General features: G+C 42.9%; 2 protein-coding genes across 4 annotated transcripts; one reads left to right on the top strand and one right to left on the bottom strand.

The window, feature by feature from the left end:
- Positions 1-1007: 1007 nt before the first annotated feature.
- On the top strand, positions 1008-9604 carry LOC100279470 (uncharacterized). Of its 2 annotated transcripts, none has more exons than NM_001360975.1 (4): positions 1008-1236; positions 5684-5722; positions 5814-6671; positions 7035-9604. In NM_001360975.1, exons 2-4 carry the CDS (start codon positions 5684-5686, stop codon positions 9015-9017), a joined length of 2880 nt encoding a protein of 959 aa, NP_001347904.1. In that variant the 5' UTR covers positions 1008-1236; the 3' UTR covers positions 9018-9604. The 2 variants fall into 2 exon arrangements, with proteins under 2 accessions (NP_001347904.1, NP_001347903.1); NM_001360974.1 differs by lacking the exon at positions 1008-1236 and adding an exon at positions 4476-4689.
- A 613-nt stretch (positions 9605-10217) lies between these two features.
- On the bottom strand, positions 10218-20155 carry LOC732769 (symbiosis receptor-like kinase-like). Of its 2 annotated transcripts, none has more exons than XM_035960778.1 (12): positions 19796-20155; positions 19381-19537; positions 19067-19138; positions 18917-18988; positions 18501-18569; positions 18204-18409; positions 12542-12714; positions 12116-12242; positions 11973-12041; positions 11586-11775; positions 11163-11295; positions 10218-10989 (listed from the first exon to the last, which is right to left on the bottom strand). In XM_035960778.1, exons 1-12 carry the CDS (start codon positions 19875-19877, stop codon positions 10648-10650), a joined length of 1692 nt encoding a protein of 563 aa, XP_035816671.1. In that variant the 5' UTR covers positions 19878-20155; the 3' UTR covers positions 10218-10647. The 2 variants fall into 2 exon arrangements, with proteins under 2 accessions (XP_035816671.1, NP_001105860.1); NM_001112390.2 differs by having other exon boundaries at positions 10394-10989; positions 12542-12762; positions 19796-19940.
- Between the last annotated feature and the right edge of the window lie 2666 nt (positions 20156-22821).

The following is a 22821-nucleotide window of genomic DNA, read 5'->3' as shown; positions in this document are numbered from 1 at the left end:
GTTGGCTAACACGAATAAATTTGGAATTAATACTGTTTTGGTCTAGCCAAGACTGTACCCCTTTAACTATAACAAACACCTGACAAAAGATTCTAATCGAAGCAACTAAGGTGCCAAGTTAGTGAAAGAGCTCTCCCACCTAAATCTAGTTAGCAAGATCATACAAACTTATGCAACTATAATTCTAAGCACACCGAGAGCTCCTAACCATACTACTAAGCAAAGCGCACAAAGCACAAGCCACTACTAGCAAAACTCACTAGTTGCACTACACAAGCACAACGAGAGAGAAACAACTACTTAGCTACACAAGCTAAGCAAAATGGATCAGCTACACAAGCTAACAAGTGAGTAATTATTTTACAACAAGTATGACTAGATATACAAGAGCAACAAATACTCACTAGCATAAGCATATGAACAAGTAAATACAAGCTAGTGAGGAAAGTTGAAAACCAACGGGGAGTTGACAACACTTGACACAATGATTTTTCTCGTGGTGTCAATGACTTGCCGGTCACCCATAGCCCACATTGAGGTAGATTCAAAGCACCCAACCGCTCCTCTATGAAGTCTCTACTTGATCTCTTGAGTCTGCTAGTTTATTTTTCAACAAAAATGCGACAATAAAGAAATAGAGATAATATTCATTATGTCACATAAATATTTAGTTGTACTATGTATAATACGCTAATATTAATAGATATAGCTATTTATTTTATAAATTTTATCATGTTTTGTAGTTTAACGTAGCTTTAGCGCAGACGACACACTACTAGTTTGATCAAGCCGGCAGCGAAAGAGTTCAAAATCTATAGCCAAGCCTAGGCCCAGTAATGTAACAGGGTGGTTCAGTGAGGCCTCTGTAAGCCCAGTAGGATTTCTACTGGCCCGGCCTAGCCCGCTTAAATTCTCTGGGTCCAGTTCCACGTCCTCCCTTCTGCTGCCCCGTTTAGCCTCAAAGCAACTCTCACACGGTCTCAGTCCGTCTCACACACAGACACACACACCATCGTCGTCCTCTGCACTTCGGCAGCGCCCGCGCCACGCCAGGCAGCACCATCGCCGCCGCACGTCCACTTCGCCAGCGGTCGCATCTCCGGCATCCCGCCGCCGGAGCACGTCATCCATCTCGAAGTAATTCGCGTGTTTCCTCGTTCGTCTTCGTCGTTGCCCTCTCGGCTGAATCGCGTGGAGTGGAGATCCGTCCGGGCCTGCGGGCGTTTCCATTTTCTGGTAAGCCTCCTTCCTCATCTTGCTTCGATGGATGGTTACTTGAACTGTGTTGCGTACTTGCGTGGGATCTCATCCCTGTGCGCGCAATCGAATCCGCATCTCTACATCGTCCAGCCCATCGGTTATATATAAAACTTATAAGCGGATTTCTCTGCTTGGCGACAGGCTAGTGGTCTAATACATGCATCCATTGATGTTAATTCAATGGCTCGATTTCGTTCCTGTTTTCTCTGACGCGCAAGATCGGTCCCTGTTGACTCCCTTACGACCTGGCGCAATTCGCTGTGCAACTCGCGAAAAATTTGGGGGCATAGACTGTGAATCGGTGCCTTGCTTGTGAGGATTCATAAAGCGATTAGTGGATTGAGCGTAACACGCAGTAGCTGCCAGCTGGGATGCTAATGCTTTGGTGGGGGGGATGACTGAAAAATGTCGTCGTTGTTATTTTTCTTCCCTTTGCTTTGCTACCCTGACGAAAATGCAGCCATGATTAGCGCAAAGCTTTTTTTTTCCCCTTCTCTTTGAACCTAGTAAAAATCGTGTATATTTGCATTAGGAAATGATGGAACGCGGAAAGGCAAAACCAACTGTTAGGAGGACCTCGGACGTATCACAGATTTAGAAGCATTGTAGATGCTACCGGATGACATTGTTGAACTCGCTAGCAACTTCCCTTTTGTCCTTCCGTGCCTCGAATCCCAGCCGGGGATGTTCGGCGCTGACGCTGACACATGTTTTGGTGCGTCACATGTGATATTTTGCTAATCCTGTACAGTTTTTCACGGTGTTTAGGCTGTTTGGCGGATATGGTCGGATTGATTGGTTTAAATTTCGGAGAATACATTTTTTCCCAAAAGTTTGACCACATCACCACCATCTTCTTTATTTAGCCACGTTTAACCAATATTTATTTATAATTCTGTTTTTTTGCTGTGGAATAATATTTATTTGACTTCTGCTCAGCGATACATAGTGTTTTTTGAAAAAAAAGAAGCGAGATAGTGGAATTTATTAAAAGTGTAGCTATTGGTACAGGACACACAACAAATGCACATGTAAAAATGTTTCTCAATTTTCATGTACCGGTGCCGTTTAGCAAGATTCCTAAAGTACCAGCTACCCGTAGCAAATTGATTTTTTTTCACGCTTACAATTATTTATGCACATGAAAATGTTTGTCAAAAAAGATTGCACGGGGCAGGGAGGGGGGGGGGAGTCTCAGTGCTAGCGATGGTTTGCTTCGCTCACATTGTATTGTACAGTTACTATGTTGGCACTAAAATAAAAAAATCTAGTTCCACATTAAAAAAAAGGTCTGCAACTTTTATGACAATGTTTTAACCAGAATATATGTTGCATATAATAGTAGCAGTTAAAAACAATAAAAAAATATATAATTCACTCGCATATGATGCATTCAAAGCTGTGCGTGATATCTTGATTGATAATCTTTTCAGGATCTTATTTGCTAAGGTCTAGAATCTACCACGTACACTGTGTACAACTAGATCTAATTATGGGCCACTCGATCTGACCAACCCGATCTGACCTGTCCTACCTAAAAATCTAGTCTGACTCGACCTGACCAATGCAGCGGGTCATAATTTTTGATCCAAAATCTGATTCAACCCGAAAACCCCGATCCAAAGCCAAAAAACCCGATTCAATCTAAAAAAACCCGACTAGAGAGGCACGGTCCAACTCGATCTGAACCGACATTAGACATGGATCTGAACCGGATATTCGGGTCGGATACGGGTACCCGGAATTCGGGTACCCGTTTTTTCTTTTTCTGCATAATAATATAGTTATAAAATCATAACTTTTACATATGAAATCGGATGAAAATAAAGTTTATATGAAAATGGTAGAGCTCGAAGAGATCTATAACTTTGTAGTACAACACATTTTTGTTTAAATATATCTTTAGGCCAAAATCATTGAAATAATGTCTAAATTTATATCAAAATAATAGACTTTACCATTTTCATGTGGGGACTTAAGATTATCTCCATGTGGGAACTTAGAATTATCTTTTTATAAACTATTTATTAATATTGGTAACTTATTCGCAATTTTCGGTCGACACTACAATATTTTTATGAATTTAATTGTATTTTGATGATTTTCTAAAAAAAGAAATTAATAATACACCAAATAGCCTAAAAATTTCATGAATTTTACGGGGACACAACATATATCCACATATAGTTTTAAAAAACATTTGGATTATAAAATCCACAAGATGTTAGTGTTTCTTCCATTCCACTCTCACTTATTGCGTGAGTTACACGTGAAATCATTTTATGTATCGACGTTTCAACATAATTAACATTTCACTTATCATTTTCATGTGGCGACTTGAGGTTTTATTTGAATAGAATGTTTATTTGTTTTGGTAAGCTTTTTGCAATTTTGGGTCAAAACCAGTGTATTTATGAATTTTAATTACATTTTGATGATTTTATGTAGAAAGAAATGAATAATGTACAAATAGTCTCAGAAATCTATGAAGTTATACGAAGGTACAACATATGGCCACATATAGTCATAAAAAATAATGGGACCATAAAATCCACAGGATGTAAACATTTTTTCTATTTTATTTCCACTTATTGCATGAGTTACACGTGAAATCACTCTAAGTATCCAAGTTTCAACATAATCAATACTTCACTTTACCATTTTTATGTGGGAATTTGAGATTATCTTCTATTAAATGTTTATTAGTATTAATTTACTTGCAATTTCGTGGTCGAACAAGAATATTTTATGATAACCAATTAATGCATTATCCGACAAGTATTCGATATCCGATCAAATAATATCCGTATCCGTTGCTTATCCGCCCGGATAAATATCCGGTCTCTGTATCCGTATCCGTCTCGTTTCTAACTATCCGTATCCGATCCCAAATCTGTTTTAAATACATCAGGGTATGATACAGGATGAGCTACTATCCGTCTGTATCCGCCCGTTTTCACCCCTAATGGTAAATGATCCACAACCCGACCTTTATAACATGATCGGATGTTTGAAGCAGAACATGTCCATGTACAACGTTGGCATAAAGAAAGTAAAACAAAGGTGCACAGGCGCATTCTACGGACCCAAAACTTCCCGGGTTTTTTTTTGCCAGCCCAACCCGGCCCGTAATGCACTTGGGGTCCACCTGCACCTGGCTGCTCCCGTCTGGTTTGTCTAAAGCATCTCTCAAACTCTCAGACTCACCATCGCATCGACCTCCTCACCACTTCGCCAGCGCCAGCGCCCGCGCCACGCCAGCGCCGCCGCCGTCCACTTCACCAGCGGCCGGCGTCTTCATCCTGACGCCGAGCACGCTGCCCGCTTCCAAGTATAATCCTTCATTTGCATCTTCGTCGTCGTTGTCTTCTGTATTGTAGTGGCGTGGACTGGAGATCCGTCCGCACCCGCGACTGATTCCATTTGCTGGTAAAGTACCATAGCTTGCTTAGATGTCTTGTTCTTAGAATTGTCTTCTCCGGGATCTCATCTTTGAATTGAACAATCAAATCCACATCTTTCGTTAGTTCTCTCCGTCGGTTAGCATCGGATTTGCTTGTTTCGTGAGACGCTACTAATCCAATCCACCCGTTGATGGTTCGGTTAGGCTCTTATTCGTCAGCTTGCGAGATCGATCTCACTTGACCCCGTACAACTTGGTCCCGAAGCGCGGGTGCAGTTCAGTTTCCAACTCGAAAAAAAATTGGGGGATCAATTGAATACCATGTCCAACGTTTAAGTTTTCTCCTGGATGGTGTGATTTTGATAAGAGCAATTGTTTGTTAGCTTTTTTATGCTGATCTATGGATGAAGACTAGTCAACAATTGCTTTCACTGCTAATGCAAATTGTTGGTGGGGGTGACTGCAAAATGCCGCCATATTAGTTTTTACTTAGAGCTGCAGAAAGTTTTCTCCATTGGCAATAGAATACCTTTTAAATTTGGAAGTTGGAAACGCTGGAATGCAGGAACCATGTATGCTTTCCATGACTTCTAAACTTGCTGTGTTTAAATCTAATTTTGGTACATGCTTTATTTATTAGCATAAAACAGCATTGCAAATATGGAACTTCTTGTTCATTTAAAATAAAGGTTAGGCCCACATGTCATCGAGCAATCAAGGGCATATCCAGGCTGCGTTGTGATGGATTAGCCATTAATTTGACGTGCCACGTGTTATTCTGCACTTCTTGTCATTTTACCTGGAATTTTGGTCCTGGTAAAGCTAATTTTGTGTTTCCACTGGTCCTTTGTCCTTATAGTATGACTAAGTTGATTACCCCCTCGCCCTCCATATTTTTCACATTTCATGTACTGCGGACTTGTCTTAGGGTTATATTTTTTCTGTTTCGATGATATGCATGCAAGTCTGGTCGCTAACTGATGGTTAATACGATTTTGAACCTGTTCTTCTTTTTCACAGATGGATTCTCTTGAAATCAAGAGAAAAGAAGATTATCAGGTAGATATCTTCGTTCTGAGTATTTTCTATCAATCATTTTTGCATTAGCTATCATGGATCCTGATCATGTACTCCCATTGCTTCCATGCAGATGGAGCCCATTGAAATCAAGGATGATGAAGAGCATCCGATAGAGATGCTTGTTGATCAGCCTCGTTTTCTAGAACCTTTATGTCCAGAGGAGGTCAATGAAGACACACGGGTATACCCTCGTGTAGGAGATGAGTACCAGGTGAAAGTTCCAGATCTACTAACCGTAGAGGAACAGATGAAACTAAGGTCATCAACAGTTTATGGCAGCATGGCGTTTGGCTTCGAGTACCCTGTGGGAGTAGGATTAGCTATTCCAGTCACATGGACCCAAAATAGAAGCAGTCATATAAAAGAAGAGCGGATGGGATTTCCAGGACACAGTTCATTTCCTTCACAAGGTGAAGGTTCCAACCACAAGAGCGGGAATGTTCTGGACATTTTGTATCAGCATGGTGTTTGTTCAGAGTGTGTAAACTGTAAAGTTGAATCCGCTGAACAAGGTGAGAAATTACCAGGATTTGTTGGACAAGACATGCACTGCTTACAGAAAAGGAAGCTTTTAGGTTGTTCTTGTGTAAATAGGAAACTTACTGATTCTTTTCCATTGCCTGGGATGACAAGATACTCCTGGACTGATGAAGAGGCACAGATTTTTCTTCTTGGTCTCTACAGTTTTGGGAAAAATCTTGTCCAGGTGACAAGATTTACTGAAACTAAGACGATGGGAGAAGTTTTGTCATACTACTATGGAGAATTTTTCAGGTCTGATGCATACAGACGATGGGCTGTATGTAGAAAAGCAAGAAGCAGGAGGTGTATTTTTGGGCTGCGTATATTTTCTGGTCCAAGGCAGCAGGAATTGTTGTCCCGTTTGCTTGCTGGTGTAGCTAGAGAAGTTGAAGCTCCTTTGTTGGAGGTGTGTTGACTTTTCTTTTCCTTTACTTTTTCGTACCGAAGCAAACCATTGAAAACCGATGCATAGGATCAGTTCGGTAACTACAAGCCTATACATATTCTAATATCTTTATTTTTAATGATGCTTAGTGCAGCACAGTTCATCAGCATTGCTGCTATATTTGTTCCATTGTATGGCCGTTAAAATCATGTTTCTCAGTTTTTCAAAATGACCTAGCATGATATGATTCTTCTTATTTATTTTGTAGAATGTATTCACCTTTTCCTCTAAGAAGCTCCTGAATTTTTATCTAGCAGCTCATTGCATCAATGTAATTCCATCAGCTCTCTCAAGTGAATGACCGCTATATATGGTCTTCTGCAGGTCTTTAAGATATTAAATGAGGGAACATCTACTTTTGAGCAGTTTATTTTGACCTTAAGATCCACAGTTGGTGCTCAGGTTCTTGTACAAGCAATTGGAATTGGCAAAGGAAAATATGACCTGACAGGATTTGCATTAGATCCTAGTAGAAATCATGGTATCTCAGCACGCCCAGAAATCCCTGTTGGCAAGGCTTGCTCAGCACTTTCATCTGGAGATATCATAAAGTTTTTGACTGGTGATTTCAGAATGAGCAAGGCAAGATCGAATGATCTATTCTGGGAGGCTGTTTGGCCTCGCTTGCTTTCAAGAGGCTGGCATTCAGAGCAGCCTAAGGATTCTTCACCAATTGGAAAACATGCTTTAGTCTTTCTGATTCCAGGTGTAAAGAAATTCTCTAGAAAAAAGCTTGTCAAGGGAAATCATTATTTTGATTCTGTTAGTGATGTCTTGAGCAAAATTGCATCTGAACCAAGGCTGCTTGAATTTGGAGTTGAGCGTGGTAATGATGAAAGTGTCATTAAGCATGAAAATGGATGGAGCCATGATTCTGAACCTGACAGAAACATACTTCCTAACAAGAAACCTTCATGCTATAACCGTCCCACTGAGCCTGGCTGTTCTCCAGAGCTAATGAAATTTACTGTGGTGGATACCAGTCTTGTTCAAGGGGAAGAACCTTCCAAGGTGAGGTCACTAAGAAACCTACCAACAGATTCTAGCCATGGTTACATGTCTTCACCACATTGTGGAGGCTCTGGAAGTGACAGTTCAGAGGAACACTCAGATTCTGAGGACAGCTCTCGGTCTTGTGAACATATAATCACTGATGATCGAAGCACAACCAATGCAAAGTATGCTAGTGATGAGAGAAAAAGTAAGCCCCCAACAGCTGATAAGGTGGATTCTAGTGTAATTCAGAAGTCTGCTTCCTCAGGCACATTAGTGTCGATTAATGGTCATATTTCAACTGATCAAGGTTTCAGCACAATGAATAATGTATCCTCTTCAAATGCAACTATTCTTCCTGTTGATGTTCAAATGGTCCATGCTCCTACTACTTCCACTGAAATAAGCTTTCAGTTTGATCAAAGGCTTAATGCTGAGTCCCAAATTTTCTTAGCGCCTTTTTCAAAGAGGAGGAGGTTGGTTTCATCCAAGACTGAAAGAACTGGTCGCAAGAATACCACCACCATTGAAAACCATTACTGGAAGCAAGTTGACGAGCCAGTGCATCATGATGCATCTGGAGAAAATGAAGCAAGCGGACCCAAAGCTTTTGTATGGGGTGCAACTCCTAGCTCATCAACTAACATTTCCTTTGAAGTGAATAACAAGAAACCGTACTGCAGACAGCTTGACAATGTGCTCCCTAACGCTGAAACAATGGTTTACAAGGAAACATGCCAAAATAGGCATGTCATTGATCTTAATATCCCACAAATGCCTTCTGATTTTGAGTCAACTGTGAGCTACATCGTCCCTCCATCTGACAAAAATGCAGAAACCACAATCAGACCTATACGTACTTCTGGAGCTGAGGAGGTGACTGACCGTGTTCCAGACATAGAGGCCTCTAGTGATGTGCTCTATGATGAGTTTTCTTTCAACTCAAGAAGACATAGTAGCAGAAGCCGCCCACCAACAGCTCGAGCTTTGGAAGCTCTTGCCTGTGGCTTTCTTGGAACCAAACAGAAGGGCAGGGAGACAAGTTTCCCATCTTCAAGCAGGAGCAGCAGACCTGTTCGGCGACCACGAAGATCACCTGATGTTGCACGGCCATTTCCTTCTGAAGGCAAAGAATGCACTTCTCGTTTCCCTGATCCACCCATGGATGTCAATGCATGGCAGATGAATAATTCTCCATACCAAATGATTCATAGCAGCTCCTCCGATAAATCCACAGAAAAAGGTAGCCCTGACTTGTTTGGAGCAGACAAGTCTACCGATAAAGGAGTTCATGAATTGTATGGCATACCTTAGATCACATGTAAGGTCGATCATATCCTGCTATATCTTTTGATTAATCAACCTTTATTGAATGGATTGGCTGCTGGTTAAGAGAGTGAAGTGATGGTATGGTCAAGATGCAGCCTGCAGTTAAGTCATGGGTACTGCTTGTTCAAACTTTAGTTTGTTGTTGAGAAACAAATGGAAGAAGCTTATACAGCTGAGGTTTCTGTTTCATCTATAGTTTTGTGCATGTACATTGCCTAAATATTCCAGCATCGATACTTAACAAGAATAGATGACACCAACGAACTACAAAGATGTGATCGACGATTGCTTTCGCATCGGCGCTTCAGCTTCCAGTAGCTTGTCAAACTTTATGTGATAGAATCATGTGCTTCTTGTCGGAAGCCTGTGATGAATCTTTGACCTTTTCCTTTGAGATTTTATGGTTAAGCTTTACTGAGAGTTATACTCTTGCTCTTTATTACATGTACTGTGTGGCGGTAGCTGAACAAGTGTAATAGCGCACCGTATAAGAACCATACCTGAACTAGACCTGAGTTGAGACTGTTTCTCTGTCGACAAGCCAGAAGACCTAATATTATAAGCTTACTTGTGAAAATGTATATGTTCTTTGCTTACCAGCTGTGAAAAGTTTGATTACTCATGATCTGTTTTGAGGTTAGGAGTCTCCACTTGCTTGGTGGTTATATCGTTATTTATCCGTGATTCAAGTTTGGATTATGCTACAAGCATCTTCTGGTGGGTATCTTTTGGATTACTGGCAATTTCTTCGTTTGGCACCTAGAACTAGAAGTATAGCTCCTTTGAAACACTTGACACCAGCAGACATGCACCACATATTTTTTTGGGCATAATGCTTTATTGTGAAGATCATATATCTGCTGCATATTTTTTGACGTAATGCTATCTTGTGATGGTCATAGGTCTGCTTGCTTGTGAGTTGTGATCCACACTTGCTTTTTTTCTTAATTTCACGAGACTTAAACTTTTCCAGACATTGTCTTTTCAGTAGCAACTGCTCAAACAATACTTCCTTCGTCTTAAAATATTAGTCGTTTTAGCATTTTAATAGATTCATACAATACTTAATATATGTATTATATATATCTAATACTTAATATATGTGTTATATATATTGTCATCTATTTGAATATAGATAAAATTCAAGGGCTAAAACGACTAATATTTTGAGACGGACTAGATTACTTGTTTGGAGAAAATTCATCTGTTGATCGGTTTATTAGGCAAGAATGACAATTACAACAAGCGAGCAATAGTTCACATAATGAAGTGACGGTACAGATCTGAATATTCGATTTCTTGAGGGATTCCCTCGACACATTTTACGTGTTTATAATGGTCCAAAGAATAGTTTGTGCCCACACATTCGCCTGCTTTTGGGAAATTCAACAGGCAAAACTAGCACATTGGCTTCAGAAGGCATTTCCCAGTGTAGGTATCGCTGATCTGTGCTCTCACCACTGAATGGGCTCTGTACATGGTACAGAGTACAGACTATCCCTTCATGTCTATGCCCATCTCAGGTGCTCAGTCAGGCCTCAGCGTGGTTAGATGTGCCTTGAGCATGGATCACACCCTGACGACGCCCGCTACGAAATCACAATGCGGCGTCTAGTTACCGCGGAAGCGAGGGCATTGCTTGCAGATTCCCCTTCATCGACTCGATTCGCGCTGACCCTGACGCGAACATCTTCCTGTCGATGGACAGATAGCGGTTGGAGCCCAGAGTCCCAGTGCTCTCGATGGACCTCATGTACTCGGACGCGTTGTTCTCGATGATCAGAGCGTCCTCCAGCTCCCTCAGGACGTCCTCCATGGTCGGCCTGAAGGTTGAGAAGGGCTCGGTGCACACAGATGCGACCTCGAGCACTCTCCACATGGCCTCTGAGCAATACTGCCCTTTTATGCCAGGGTCCACCATCTCCTCGATCTTGTACTCCCTGATGTATGGTTTTGCCTGCACATGGCGTGGATGGAGGTAAGATTGTTTTTGCACTCCTGGATCTCAAATATATCTTTTTTTTTTCTTTCGAAACAACTATGATGAATATAGAGTGGTGCCACAGCTTCCAAACAGACGATGTTTGGAATCACAACAGTGGATGATTGTAGATTGCAGTGTGAACTTACCCACTCAACTAAGCTCCATTCATGACGAGGCCTTTTGACATCAAGAGGTTCTCTTCCTGTCACAATTTCTAACAGGACTACTCCGAAACTGAAGACATCGCTTCTGGTTGATAACACCTGAGTGGAATAGTATCTAGAAGAAAACAAAAACAACACCAAAACATGATGAACAAAAATGTGAAGGATTTGATACAGGTGATCTAGCATATCAACTAGTAACACATAATATTGTGGTACAAAGGACAACTTACTCCCAGCATAATGCTATGTTCACGTTAATAGAAAACATTTTAATTTCACTCAACTTTCTCACCAAACAATATATTGTTCTATATGTTTGAATCACCGCTATTCCATTATTTTCAACTTAATCTTTCGACCCTCTTCCAGTGTTTCCAAAGTGATAGAGATGAGAGAACTTACTCAGGGTCCAAATATCCAGCAGTTCCCCTCACTTCCATTGATGGATTGCTGTCACCTTCCTGTGGTGCGTACTTGGAAAACCCAAAGTCGGCTACCTTGCCACACATGCTGTGATCCAGAAGTATGTTGCTCGATTTAATATCTCTGTGTATGATACAACGCCCTGCAAAATTGTGCAGATATACTAGCCCTGAACAAGCAAAACAAGCCGTCAACTATGTAATATGTGAATGTACAAATAAAAAAGGAAGTATGTACGCTGTTCAATTGTTTACAGAGCAAAGGTAAGATCATAAAGTAACATGGCACGTCCTTCAATTGCATGAATATTATTTAGTTCTTCCCATTGTAGAAGTGGACTGAGTTTTTTTTTTTAAAAAAAAGTACCTCTAGCAGCACCAATGCAAACAGATAGTCTTGTGGGCCAATCAAGAACTTTCCTTTTTGATGCCTCACCTACAGAACGGAAAAACATATAAATAAGGGTCTTCCAACTGTTTTTTTCTTAAAAACTATGCGAAGCTTGATACCGTAAAGACGATCTTGTAGTGAGCCATTGGACATGAACGGATAGACCAATATCTGTTGATCTTTTTCACAGCAATAGCCGATAAGTGGGACTAAATTCTCATGCCACACAGCAGAAAGAAGTCTTAACTGCACTTATGATTAGGGGAAAATTATTCAACATATATGTAGAAAAAATAAAAGGATAGAACTAACAGAAGAAACAGGGTTGATGCAAAATTTGATCACATCGTAGAATTGAGTTATTATGGAATATTTTGCAAGACATGGCAGCAGCAATTGAAGCTAACTTCTCAGAGAAGATTGTGACACCCAAATGCCACATCCATGATTAAGAACAAACTCTTCCCCACGAGATTCATTTTTGCCAGTATAATTTTCTTTAGAAGAAAAAAAACGATTCTAATGTGGGTAGGATTGATCTGCACCTCGTTGTTAAACTCACGTGTTCCCTGTGTCGATGAACTTGAGCGGACTTTTACTGCAACTTCTTGCCCATTTGCTAATGCACCTCGATAAACTGCTCCAAACCCACCCTCTCCTATCATAGTTTTGTAGTTGCTTGTTGCAGTCTGGATTGCTTTGAGGGACAACTGTTGTACTGCAGGATTTGTAGTGTTATGGATGCTGCATTCTTGAAAAACAGGATCTGCATAGACCAGTGTAAAACAAGCATTGATTTATCTATTAGGTATTTAAGCCATGGACACACAGAAAATGAAACATTTTTTTGAAAGGGGGTACTGCAGGGGGTCCTGCAGTATTTTTTATTCATTGATTAAATGTGTATATACTGTTTTTACATGTGACGGATATGCACAAGTGACATTACAAAGTGGTCATCCATTGTTTGACCTCCTCCACTATTTCTTGCTTCATTCTATAACAGATAAGAAGCATCTCTTTTCTGAACAGCGTCTGGCACCCTTGTACTGTAGGCGGTATGTTTTCAAATAGCCATCCATTTCTACACTTCCATATGCACCATGGCATGACCATCACTGCTTCCACTTTCCAGTTTTTGTCAAGCTATTGAAAAGTTAATCTCATCACATTGTGTATGTCAGTTGTTTTCGGCGGTGCCAATCCAATTGTCTGCCAGCATCTTCTTGCAAAATGGCACCTGAGGAAGAGGTGGGTACGGTAACCGTTTCTTCTTTCTGTAGAATACAATTTTCGCACGTGTACGAATCCAACTCCATATTTTTTCTTCAAAGCATTGCCATTGTGTTGAGACGGTTGTGCAGAAGCAACCAAAAGAATACCTTAAGTTTGGGTTAGCATTTTGATTTCCACAGCAAGGTGAATGTCAGTGGTGCTGGTGGTGCTTTTGTTATATGTTTGTATGCTTTCTGAGACAAGAACCCGGGAGAGTCCCATTTATATGTCCATCTGTCATGTTCTTCCGATAGCGGTTGAGCTTGCATTGTTATCAAGAGAAGCTGCAATTGATTGAAAGCTTGAACCGACATGGGGAGGTGGAACATGTTCTGAGGTTGTCCAATCTCCCTCGCCTGCAAAACTGTGATGTTTTTGTTTGCAGCATAAGAGAAAAGCTTTGGGTATTTCGTGAAGAGGGTTGTATTATTCCATTCATCACACCACAGCCGGACAGTACGACCATCTTGCATGTTGACCTTTGAAAATCATCTAAAAGAGCTTAGGTTATTCAGGATGTCTTTCCAGCAAAAGGATCCAATCTTGTTTTCAGAGGGAATCTTTCCTGCTCTATAGTGATTATTCCATACAAGGTTTACCCAAGGTATGTCCAATCGATTAAAAAACTTGTGTAAGTTCTTCATCATTAAACTTTCGTTGTGTATGGATAGGTTGAGGATGCCTAGCCCCCCTTGAACTTTTTGTCGACATGCCAGGGACCATGCTACCTATGGAGGCTTTCTTGCGTGGATGTTTGCCCCTCTTCATAAGCAATGTTTTCTGTACTTGTCAATTTACTTGATGACAGATTTTGGGATTCTAAGTGTACACATGAAGTATGTTGGCAGTGAAGATAAAACCGCATTGACCACCTGCAGTCTGCCTGCTTGTGATAGAAATAAAGATGTGGCTGACAATATTTTTTCAATTTTCTGTACGAGGGGTAGAAAGTTTTTCATAGATGGTCTATTATGTCCCATGGGCAACCCTAAATATGTGAAAGGAAGAATCCCAACTTGAAACTGAAAGGTATTGGCTAGAATCTGCATTTTTTCAGCTGATACATTGATAGGGTAAATATTGGACTTGTTGTAATTAACACACAACCCAATGGATTATGCATATGTGTTCAGGATTGCTTTCAAGAAGAAGAGTTGTTTCTGGCATGCCTCCAAAACCAGAATGGTATCATCTGCATATTGAATTATGGGAAAATTTTGACCACATCTTTGTTGAATTGGGAGATTGAGTATGCCCATATCTTTGGCTTTGTTGATTATTGACTAAGAAGATCTGCTGCCAACACAAAAAGGAGGGGGGAGAGAGGGTCTCCTTGCCGTACTCCTCTTTTGCACTTAAAGAATTTACCAGGTACTCCATTGAGGAGCATTGCAGATGTGCCAGATTTCATAATCATTTCCATCCACTTGAGCCATTTGGGACCGAAACTTTTGTGTTGCAAAATTTTGTAGATCACATCATGTTCTATTTTATCAAAAGTTTTTTCAAAATCCATTTTCAGGATGACCATTTCCTTCTTTGATGATTTACAGAGGTGCAAGTATTCGAAAGACCACGCTAGACAATCTTGTATTGACCTGTCCTTGATGAATCCATATTGATTTACATGAATAAGTTTAGTTATAACCTTCTGAAGCCTATTTGCAAGAATTTTAGTTAGCAATTTGACGCTGGAATTTAACAATGAGATGGACATGTAGTCATTCACAGACACAGGTGAAGAATTTTTTGGCAGCAGTGTAATGTAGGAACCATTTATACTCTGCATGCAAATTGTTCCGTCATAAAAACTACTGCATATAGCATGAAAATCCGAAGATATGACTGACCAACACTTTTTCATAAAGTCAGTGTTGAACCCATCCGGTCCAGGAGATTTTCCAGATGGTAGAGACGCAACAATAGAGCTAACCTCTTCCTCGGTGAAAGGTGATTCCAAACAAGATAGGTCTTCCGTTGCTTGAATCAAAGTGTTTAGATCAAAACCCATAGAGGTAAAATCAGATGTCCCCAGTCTTTTCTTAAACACTTCATACAATATCTTTGTTTTCCCTTCATGACTGGAGATGTCATGCCCAGAAGAGTTACACAGCGTGGCTATTGAGTTTTGCATGTGTCTAACTGTTATAGTCACTAGATCGGTGAGGGATTGGAGAGGGGTATCGATGGGCAGGAACGTCGGCCGGGGGCCTCTGCCCACGGTCGAGCAAGAGGAGGGTTTGTCCCTTCTAATTCTTGTCTGCTTTATTTCTCATCCATTGATTACATAAATAGGCCGGTTGACCGCCCCTATCTAGCTAGAGATCATTATCTCCTAAAAACTCTCAACAAACTACTAACTGATAACCTTTCTAGATAATCTCAACTAATCTCCTAAATAATCTCAACTAATCTTCTAATCTTATCTCTAACTATCCTTATCTAATCCCCCTTGAGGGCCCATGGCTGCTGCTACCGCAGCCCCTCTGTGGGCCTCCTTAGGCCCTGACACTACACCCCTCCTGGACAAGCAGCTCGCCCTCGAGCTGCCGCATAACGAGTGCTCAAAGACCGAGTCTACTTGACCCAAAACCAAACACCTAGAAGACAAGCCTTTTACATCTCGGCTTATCTTATTATTCCGAATCTGATTTTTTACCCCATAAGATAAGGCGGACACGCACGTGTGCAGCCACCTGGATCCCATGGACGCCATCTGCACGAAAGGGGAGCACATGGATGGGCATCTGGAATAGGTCGCAACAATAACCAGCGGAGGCGCCCTCGTGGCGGCCGGTAGCGGAATGTGGTGGCGCTAAATAGTGCGTCCTTGTTGATGACGAGGTGAGTGCCTTCCCTACCGCCGCTGCCGTAGAGTTGAAGTTCGTCGCCCGCGGGACACGTATCATGCTCGCACTTGGAGATAGCGGCCTGGTGCCACTGCTGATGGCCGTCCGACAGTGTGAGGTCGCGCCCACGTGTGCCGAGGTCAACCGTCACCAAGGCTGCCTCGAGCATCTGCCGGCGCATCTCCCGCACTTTCTGTCGTGCAAGGAAGCCACGAGCAGCAGCTTGTATGCCCACAACCGCCGACGTCCGGAGCCGTGCGGACAACGCCAGCTGGTGTTGCTCATGTTGCACTGCTGCCTTGATTTGCAGCAGCCCTTGCTCAACCTTCTGGAGCGTGGCTTGCATCTTTGTGAGATCAGCCCTTATGTTGGTCCACAAATCTCTCATCGATGGAGCTGGTGATTGCTGAGTCGTGGCTGCCCCTAGTGGCGTCGCCCATGGGGACGGAGACACCGTCAATGAAAATGATGTGATGAAATTTGGCGTTGTCCTTGGGGATGGGCACGCCGGCGTCCAGGATGTGGTGACAAAATTGGCAGGCGATGCTGCCCATGGAGATAGGGACGCCGGTTGCCAGGATGGCGTGACGAAGGTGGCATGCGGCGCAGCCCATGGAGATGGGGACGTCGATTGCCAGGATGACGCCGCGAAATTGGCAGCAGAAGCCATGGGATCAGATCGAAACCCAAGCTAGCTGATACCAGATGTTATAGTCACTAGATCGGTGAGGGATTGGAGAGGGGTATCGATGGGCAGGAACGTCGGCCGGGGGCCTCTGCCCACGGTCGAGCAAGAGGAGGGTTTGTCCCTTCTAATTCTTGCCTGCTTTATTTCTCATCCATTGATTACATAAATAGGCCGGTTGACCGCCCCTATCTAGTTAGAGATCTTTATCTCCTAAAAACTCTCAACAAACTACTAACTGATAACTTTTCTAGGTAATCTCAACTAATCTCCTAAATAATCTCAACTAATCTTCTAATCTTATCTCTAACTATCCTTATCTAATCCCCCTTAGGGCCCATGGCTGCTGCTACCGCAGCCCCTCCGTGGGCCTCCTTAGGCCCTGACATTAACAGTGGCGTTGGCGTGGAAAAATTTGGTCCCCGCATCACCACATGTTGCCCATTTTATGTTTCTACACTACTTTCTTCTTACTAGTCTCCCACTGAAATCAAAGTTGAATGCTGATTCTATTTAAATGAATTGCATGACATATTATCATTGTTGTGTTCTCTTTATTTTTTAAACTGCATCATATAACTACTGGTTAATTGTTCGGCTGCAGCCGCAGCGGCTGCGAATGCAGTAAAATGTGAGGGGAGAAAAATATGCGGCGGGTTTTCTCCACTCACGTGTCACTGTGACTAAACCCAAACACCATGTGAGCACATTGATATGTGCCCGTTTGCGTCGATCGATGATGAGTAATTGTTGGGAGATGATCAAGCTTCGGTTGAGTTTGGAGAGTAACCATGGCGTGAGCGTGGTGTTGTGCAACAGTCTCTTCGTTGTGTCGGTGTGTAGGTGTGAAGCGCGAAGACGATCAATGACAATGGTGAAGTTCAAGCGAGTTCATGTCGATGGACTGAGGCCGTCCAACAGAGCGTGCATATGGACGTGCAAACACACTGTTTTGCACTGTAGACTGCACTGTTTACAAAATGAAGTTTGAAATGAGGAGTGAGATAGGGAGTGGGGATAGAGAGGCTGCTGGAGATAGCATGAGTGGTGAAAAGACAAACGATGAGACTTGAACCGAGGAACCAAGGATCGGGAGATCAACAAGCAAGTGTACATGTGGAGGAGCAGACTGTGTTGAGTCAAGCAGGTGCACTAAAGGATTTGATGATCGGACGATCAAGGACGGATGATGGCACACGTCAAGATCATAGAGGAGACGTAGTTGATATGCTTCTCTAGTTGGGTTTAGTGGTTTAGGCCTTAAAACATAAGTAGGCAAATACAAAGGGTTCTGATCATGTGCAGAGATTTTATTGATATATGCAAGACTGCACAGCATGATCGAACAATACACAGTGCAAGACATCTACTATCTGACTTTAGGAGCAGGAGACATACTTGTTGTAGAAGAGCAATCCTTTTTTGGAGAACGCCGTTCACGTTTGTTAAAACAAACAAAGAATGATCCGAGTGCAACAGTACATGCCAAAGATCCTCCGGCGACACCACCAATAACATATACTTTCTGACTGGCAACTGCAGGTGGGCTTTGGTACTCTTCAGCTGGTGAGCTATAGTACTCTTGGGTGGCACATCCTCCATAGCTTTTCAAATTTCAGAAATAATACAGGATGGTAAAATTATGTTTCCGCCACGCATGACAAGAAAAGTCGAATATCATAACAGAAATTTCACCTGAAATTTACGCCACTAGAAAATCCATCAGGCTGCTTATTGTTCAACAAGGGGTTGCAAATCACCGACCTGGATTAGTTAAATGACAATGTTCAATTGGATCTTTTTGGTACTCCCTGCGTCCCAAAATATTATATCTATATTCAAATGGATGATGATGAATCTAGACACATATACAAAACACATGCATCAATAATTGTATGAACCTACTAATTATCTAAAACGACTACTATTTTGGAACGAAGGGAGTAGTATTTATACAAAATCTCCACGTGATGTGAGAAGCATATCTTATCAAATGGAAACAAGATGATCTGAATTGGATGTCAAAATCTAGGATTGATTGCTGATTCGATTGAAGCAATCATCTTTGCAACATAAGGAGAAAAGAGAGGAAAAAGGTAGCATGTACTTACAGCTTCAGCAGGTGTCTGAAAGCAGAAAAGGATGCCGGAATAAATCCAGTGAAGTTATTATACTGCAGATGTCTGCGCCCACAGTAGTAAGAAAATAAAGTCAACACCTAGCGATGCAAAACATGAATGAAAGCAGACAGTGAAATATACATTTCATTTAGCTCCGTCAAGTTAGCAATCTCTGCAGGAATCGGCCCTTGCAGTTTCTTCGAAGAAAAGTTCCTACGAAATAACAGCCTATCACAGTTCTGTTCAACACCAATCCACAAATGCAATGATCTACCAAAAAGGTAAAGAAAACACATAAAAGCGAGGAGTATAGGAGCGACATAGAAGGATCCGAATTCACAGCTCAAGAACAACAAGTTCCCAGATTAACAGCGACGGAATATGTGTTGCTGCCGTGTTCTCAAAACTACATGTGCGTGCTGAGCAAACGTCCGCAACTTTTGGTGACCACTCACAACTTGACGACGACCTGGGCACCATCCTTGGGTTCGCAAGAGAAGCCTTCCCAGGTAGACGGAGAACACGGGTCCCCATCCCCATTCCACGAATCGAGCATCTCATGCCCTCGGTTCCTCTCCGACAGCACCTCCTTCAATCGCTTCGCAACATCCGCTGTGTCAAAGTCAGCAGAAAAAGGAACCCATCACAACGACACAACAGAAGCATTGAATTTGGAAGGAAGCAGCAGTAAGTCACGTCAGTCCAGACGCAACCAAAAAAAAAAAAAAAACAGTAGCCTGATGCCCTCATGTGTGCATGCAAAATCCGGTCGCCGATGCAATCCACCAAATATCCCAGCGGAACTCGGTGCGCGCGAGCTGATAATCAGAACTTGAAAACGGGTTTCAGTCACGACGGCAAGAAATCTACCTTGAGTGAGGCCGTGGGACGGTGCGGCGGTGGCGAGGGCCAGGAGCAGCAGCGCGTAGAGGAGGAGGGAGCGGGCGGCCATACCCTGGGGTGGTGGCCGCTACCACCGCTGCCGACCGGCCGGCAGAAGGCAGGGAGCTTGGAGGTTGGAAAGGGTCAGCAGTGGGGCGGTTGGTTGGCGCGTTGTTTTGTAGCGTCGCCGCTTGTCTGCTGGCGCTCGGCACGGCCGTCGACAGCGACGGCGCGCTCCTCTTTCGCTGCACCTGCACTGTTCCGGTGCGTCATCGATCGTTGCAGCCCCGGATATTCTGAGCCCGTGTATGCTCGCGGGGGATGGGCGCTACGGTACAGGCTTGGCCAGCGTCAGCGAGATGCCCAGGTGGGTGCCTGATAGGCTGAGACGACTTTGTACAGTAACAGAACCAGAATTTGCAGCTTGGGTATTCCCGCCTCCTAAATTAAAAAAAACTCAGTCCAACATTTAAAATATAGTTAGTAAAAACTTATGAAATACTTAAAGAAAGTTTCGGTTTTGTTTTAACTTTGCTATGTGTTATGGCTTGGAAGCGGTTGATGTCGCTTATAACTCCTGCTTAATAAATTTGACTAAGTTGTAAAAATCATCTTGATCAAGTGAGTCACTGAATTGTCACCTTTGTTGAAGCATTAAATCTTCAACTCCAGCTCGGTTGCATTTGCAATCTCTCTAAGTGTCGTATCCGGTGCCCCATCGGACATGTCCGATGTGTTGTAACCGCTCGTGTCCCCGCTGCAGACCTCTCTACAAGCCCTATCTAGTGCCTCATGTCTAGTGTACACAGTGGGGTTCGGTGCACTTAGTCTTCAGTTCAATCATAGTTCTCATTTGATGTGTCACCAGACACATCTGATGCCCTATGTTGTGGTGAATTTTTAGTCTCTTTATGCCTTTTGTCTTGGGCCTCTTTTGTCTTATGTCTTGGACTCTTGCTTGATCTTGACAAGCCTTCAATGAGTCTTCTAATGTCTTTTTGAGGTGCTGATCTTCTTGATCATCCTGTTGCTTTTGTCCAAGTCCATGCTGCATCCCTTGAACTATAAACATAGACACTAGCAAACACATTACTCTCAAGGGTTATGTTGATCATCAATCCCAAAACCTTTAATCAAATGGATCGAGGTCCATTTTCCTTACACCTATATTCAGTTTGTGGCTGGTGTCTATTGCTACATAGTATGATCTTTGCGATCTCATCTAGCCTCAAAGGCTCCCTCACCCCTCCTTTTACATGCTAAGGAGAATGCGATGGATTATATGATAGACATTGAGTTGTTTACCTATATGGACTCATATGATATCTGGCCCCGTTGGATGGTGATATCCTGGCCCAAGGCTTAATAGAATTAATAGAGTACTCATACAAACAATGTGCATCTTTTTTGGAAGCCTATCTCGAAAGAACCTCTAGGTTAAGCGTGCTTGGCTTGGAGCAATTTGGGGATGGGTGACCGACCCAAGGAGTTTTCTTTAGTGTGCATGAGTGAGGACAAAGTGCGCACAAAAAGACTCGTGTTGGTATATGAGGATGGTCTGTGATCCTAGAGGTCTACCAGTAGTAAGCACCGCCAGTTCGAGAGTGGACGAGGTGTTACAAATGGTATCAGAACCGACACTTGCGGTTTCACGGACGTGTGTGGGCTAGGGGTTCAGATATATGGTGCATGACATATGTGGGCCCGAAGTGGTCACATGGCATTGGCATATGACGACACTAGACATATAGAAGTGGCCAAGATGGGAGGTTCCTAGATTGGGGTCAACCGACGAGGACGTCGGTCTTCTAAGGGGGTGAACTGTGATATACTGGCCCCGGTGGATGGTGATATCCTAGTCCAAGTCTTAATGGAATTAATAAAGTACTCATACAAATAAGGTGTATCTTCTTTTTTAGAAGCCTATCTCGAAAGAACCTCTAAGTTAAGTGTGCTTGGCTTTTGGAGCAATTTGGGGATGGGTGACAGAAAGTCGCCTAGAGGGGGGGGGGGGTGAATAGGGCGAATCTGAAATTTACAAACTTAATCACAACTACAAGTCGGGTTAGCGTTAGAAATATAAACGAGTCCGAGAGAGAGGGCGCAAAACAAATCGTGAGCGAATAAAGAGTGTGACACAAGGATTTGTTTTACCGAGGTTCGGTTCTCGCAAACCTACTCCCCGTTGAGGTGGTCACAAAGACCGGGTCTCTTTCAACCCTTTCCCTCTCTCAAACGGTCCCTCAGACCGAGTGAGCTTCTCTTCTCAATCAAACGGGAACAAACTTCCCCGCAAGGACCACCACACAATTGGTGTCTCTTGCCTTGGTTACAATTGAGATGATCGCAAGAAAGAATGAGAAAAAGAAGCAATTCAAGCGCAAGAGCTCAAATGAACACAATAAATCTCTCTTACTAATCACTAAAGCTTTAGGTGGAATTGGGAGAGGATTTGATCTCTTTGGTGTGTCTTGTATTGAATGCTAGCTCTTGTAAGGTGTAGAAGTGGGAAAACTTGGATGCCAATGAATGTGGGGTGGTTGGGGTATTTATAGCCCCAACCACCAAACCTGTAGACTGTCCGGTGTGCCACCCGCGCGTGCTCTGTCCTTTGCGCGCGCAGGCGCACATTTAATACGTTGCAGTCGACCGTTGCGCGTGAAGTAGCCGTTGCTTTGCTGTCACACCAAACAGTCCGGTGTGCACCGGACAGTCCGGTGAATTTTAGCGGAGCGGATTCCCGAAGGTGGCGAGTTCAGAGTCGCTCTCCCTTGGGGCACCGGACACTGTCCGGTGGTGCACCGGACAGTCCGGTGAATTATAGCGAAGCGCCTCTGAGAATTCCCGAAGGTGAAGAGTTTAGCTTGGAGTCCCCTGGTGCACCGGACACTGTCCGGTGGTGCACCGGACAGTCCGGTGCGCCAGACCAGGGGGCACTTCGGTTGTCCCTTTCTCTCTTTGTTTGAACCCTTTTCTTGGTCTTTTTATTGGCTTATTGTGAACCTTTGGCACCT

The sequence above is a fragment of the Zea mays genome, chromosome 7 (assembly GCF_902167145.1).
Source record: "Zea mays cultivar B73 chromosome 7, Zm-B73-REFERENCE-NAM-5.0, whole genome shotgun sequence".
NCBI lineage: Eukaryota > Viridiplantae > Streptophyta > Magnoliopsida > Poales > Poaceae > Zea > Zea mays.
This window is presented reverse-complemented; position numbering and strand designations above follow the sequence as displayed.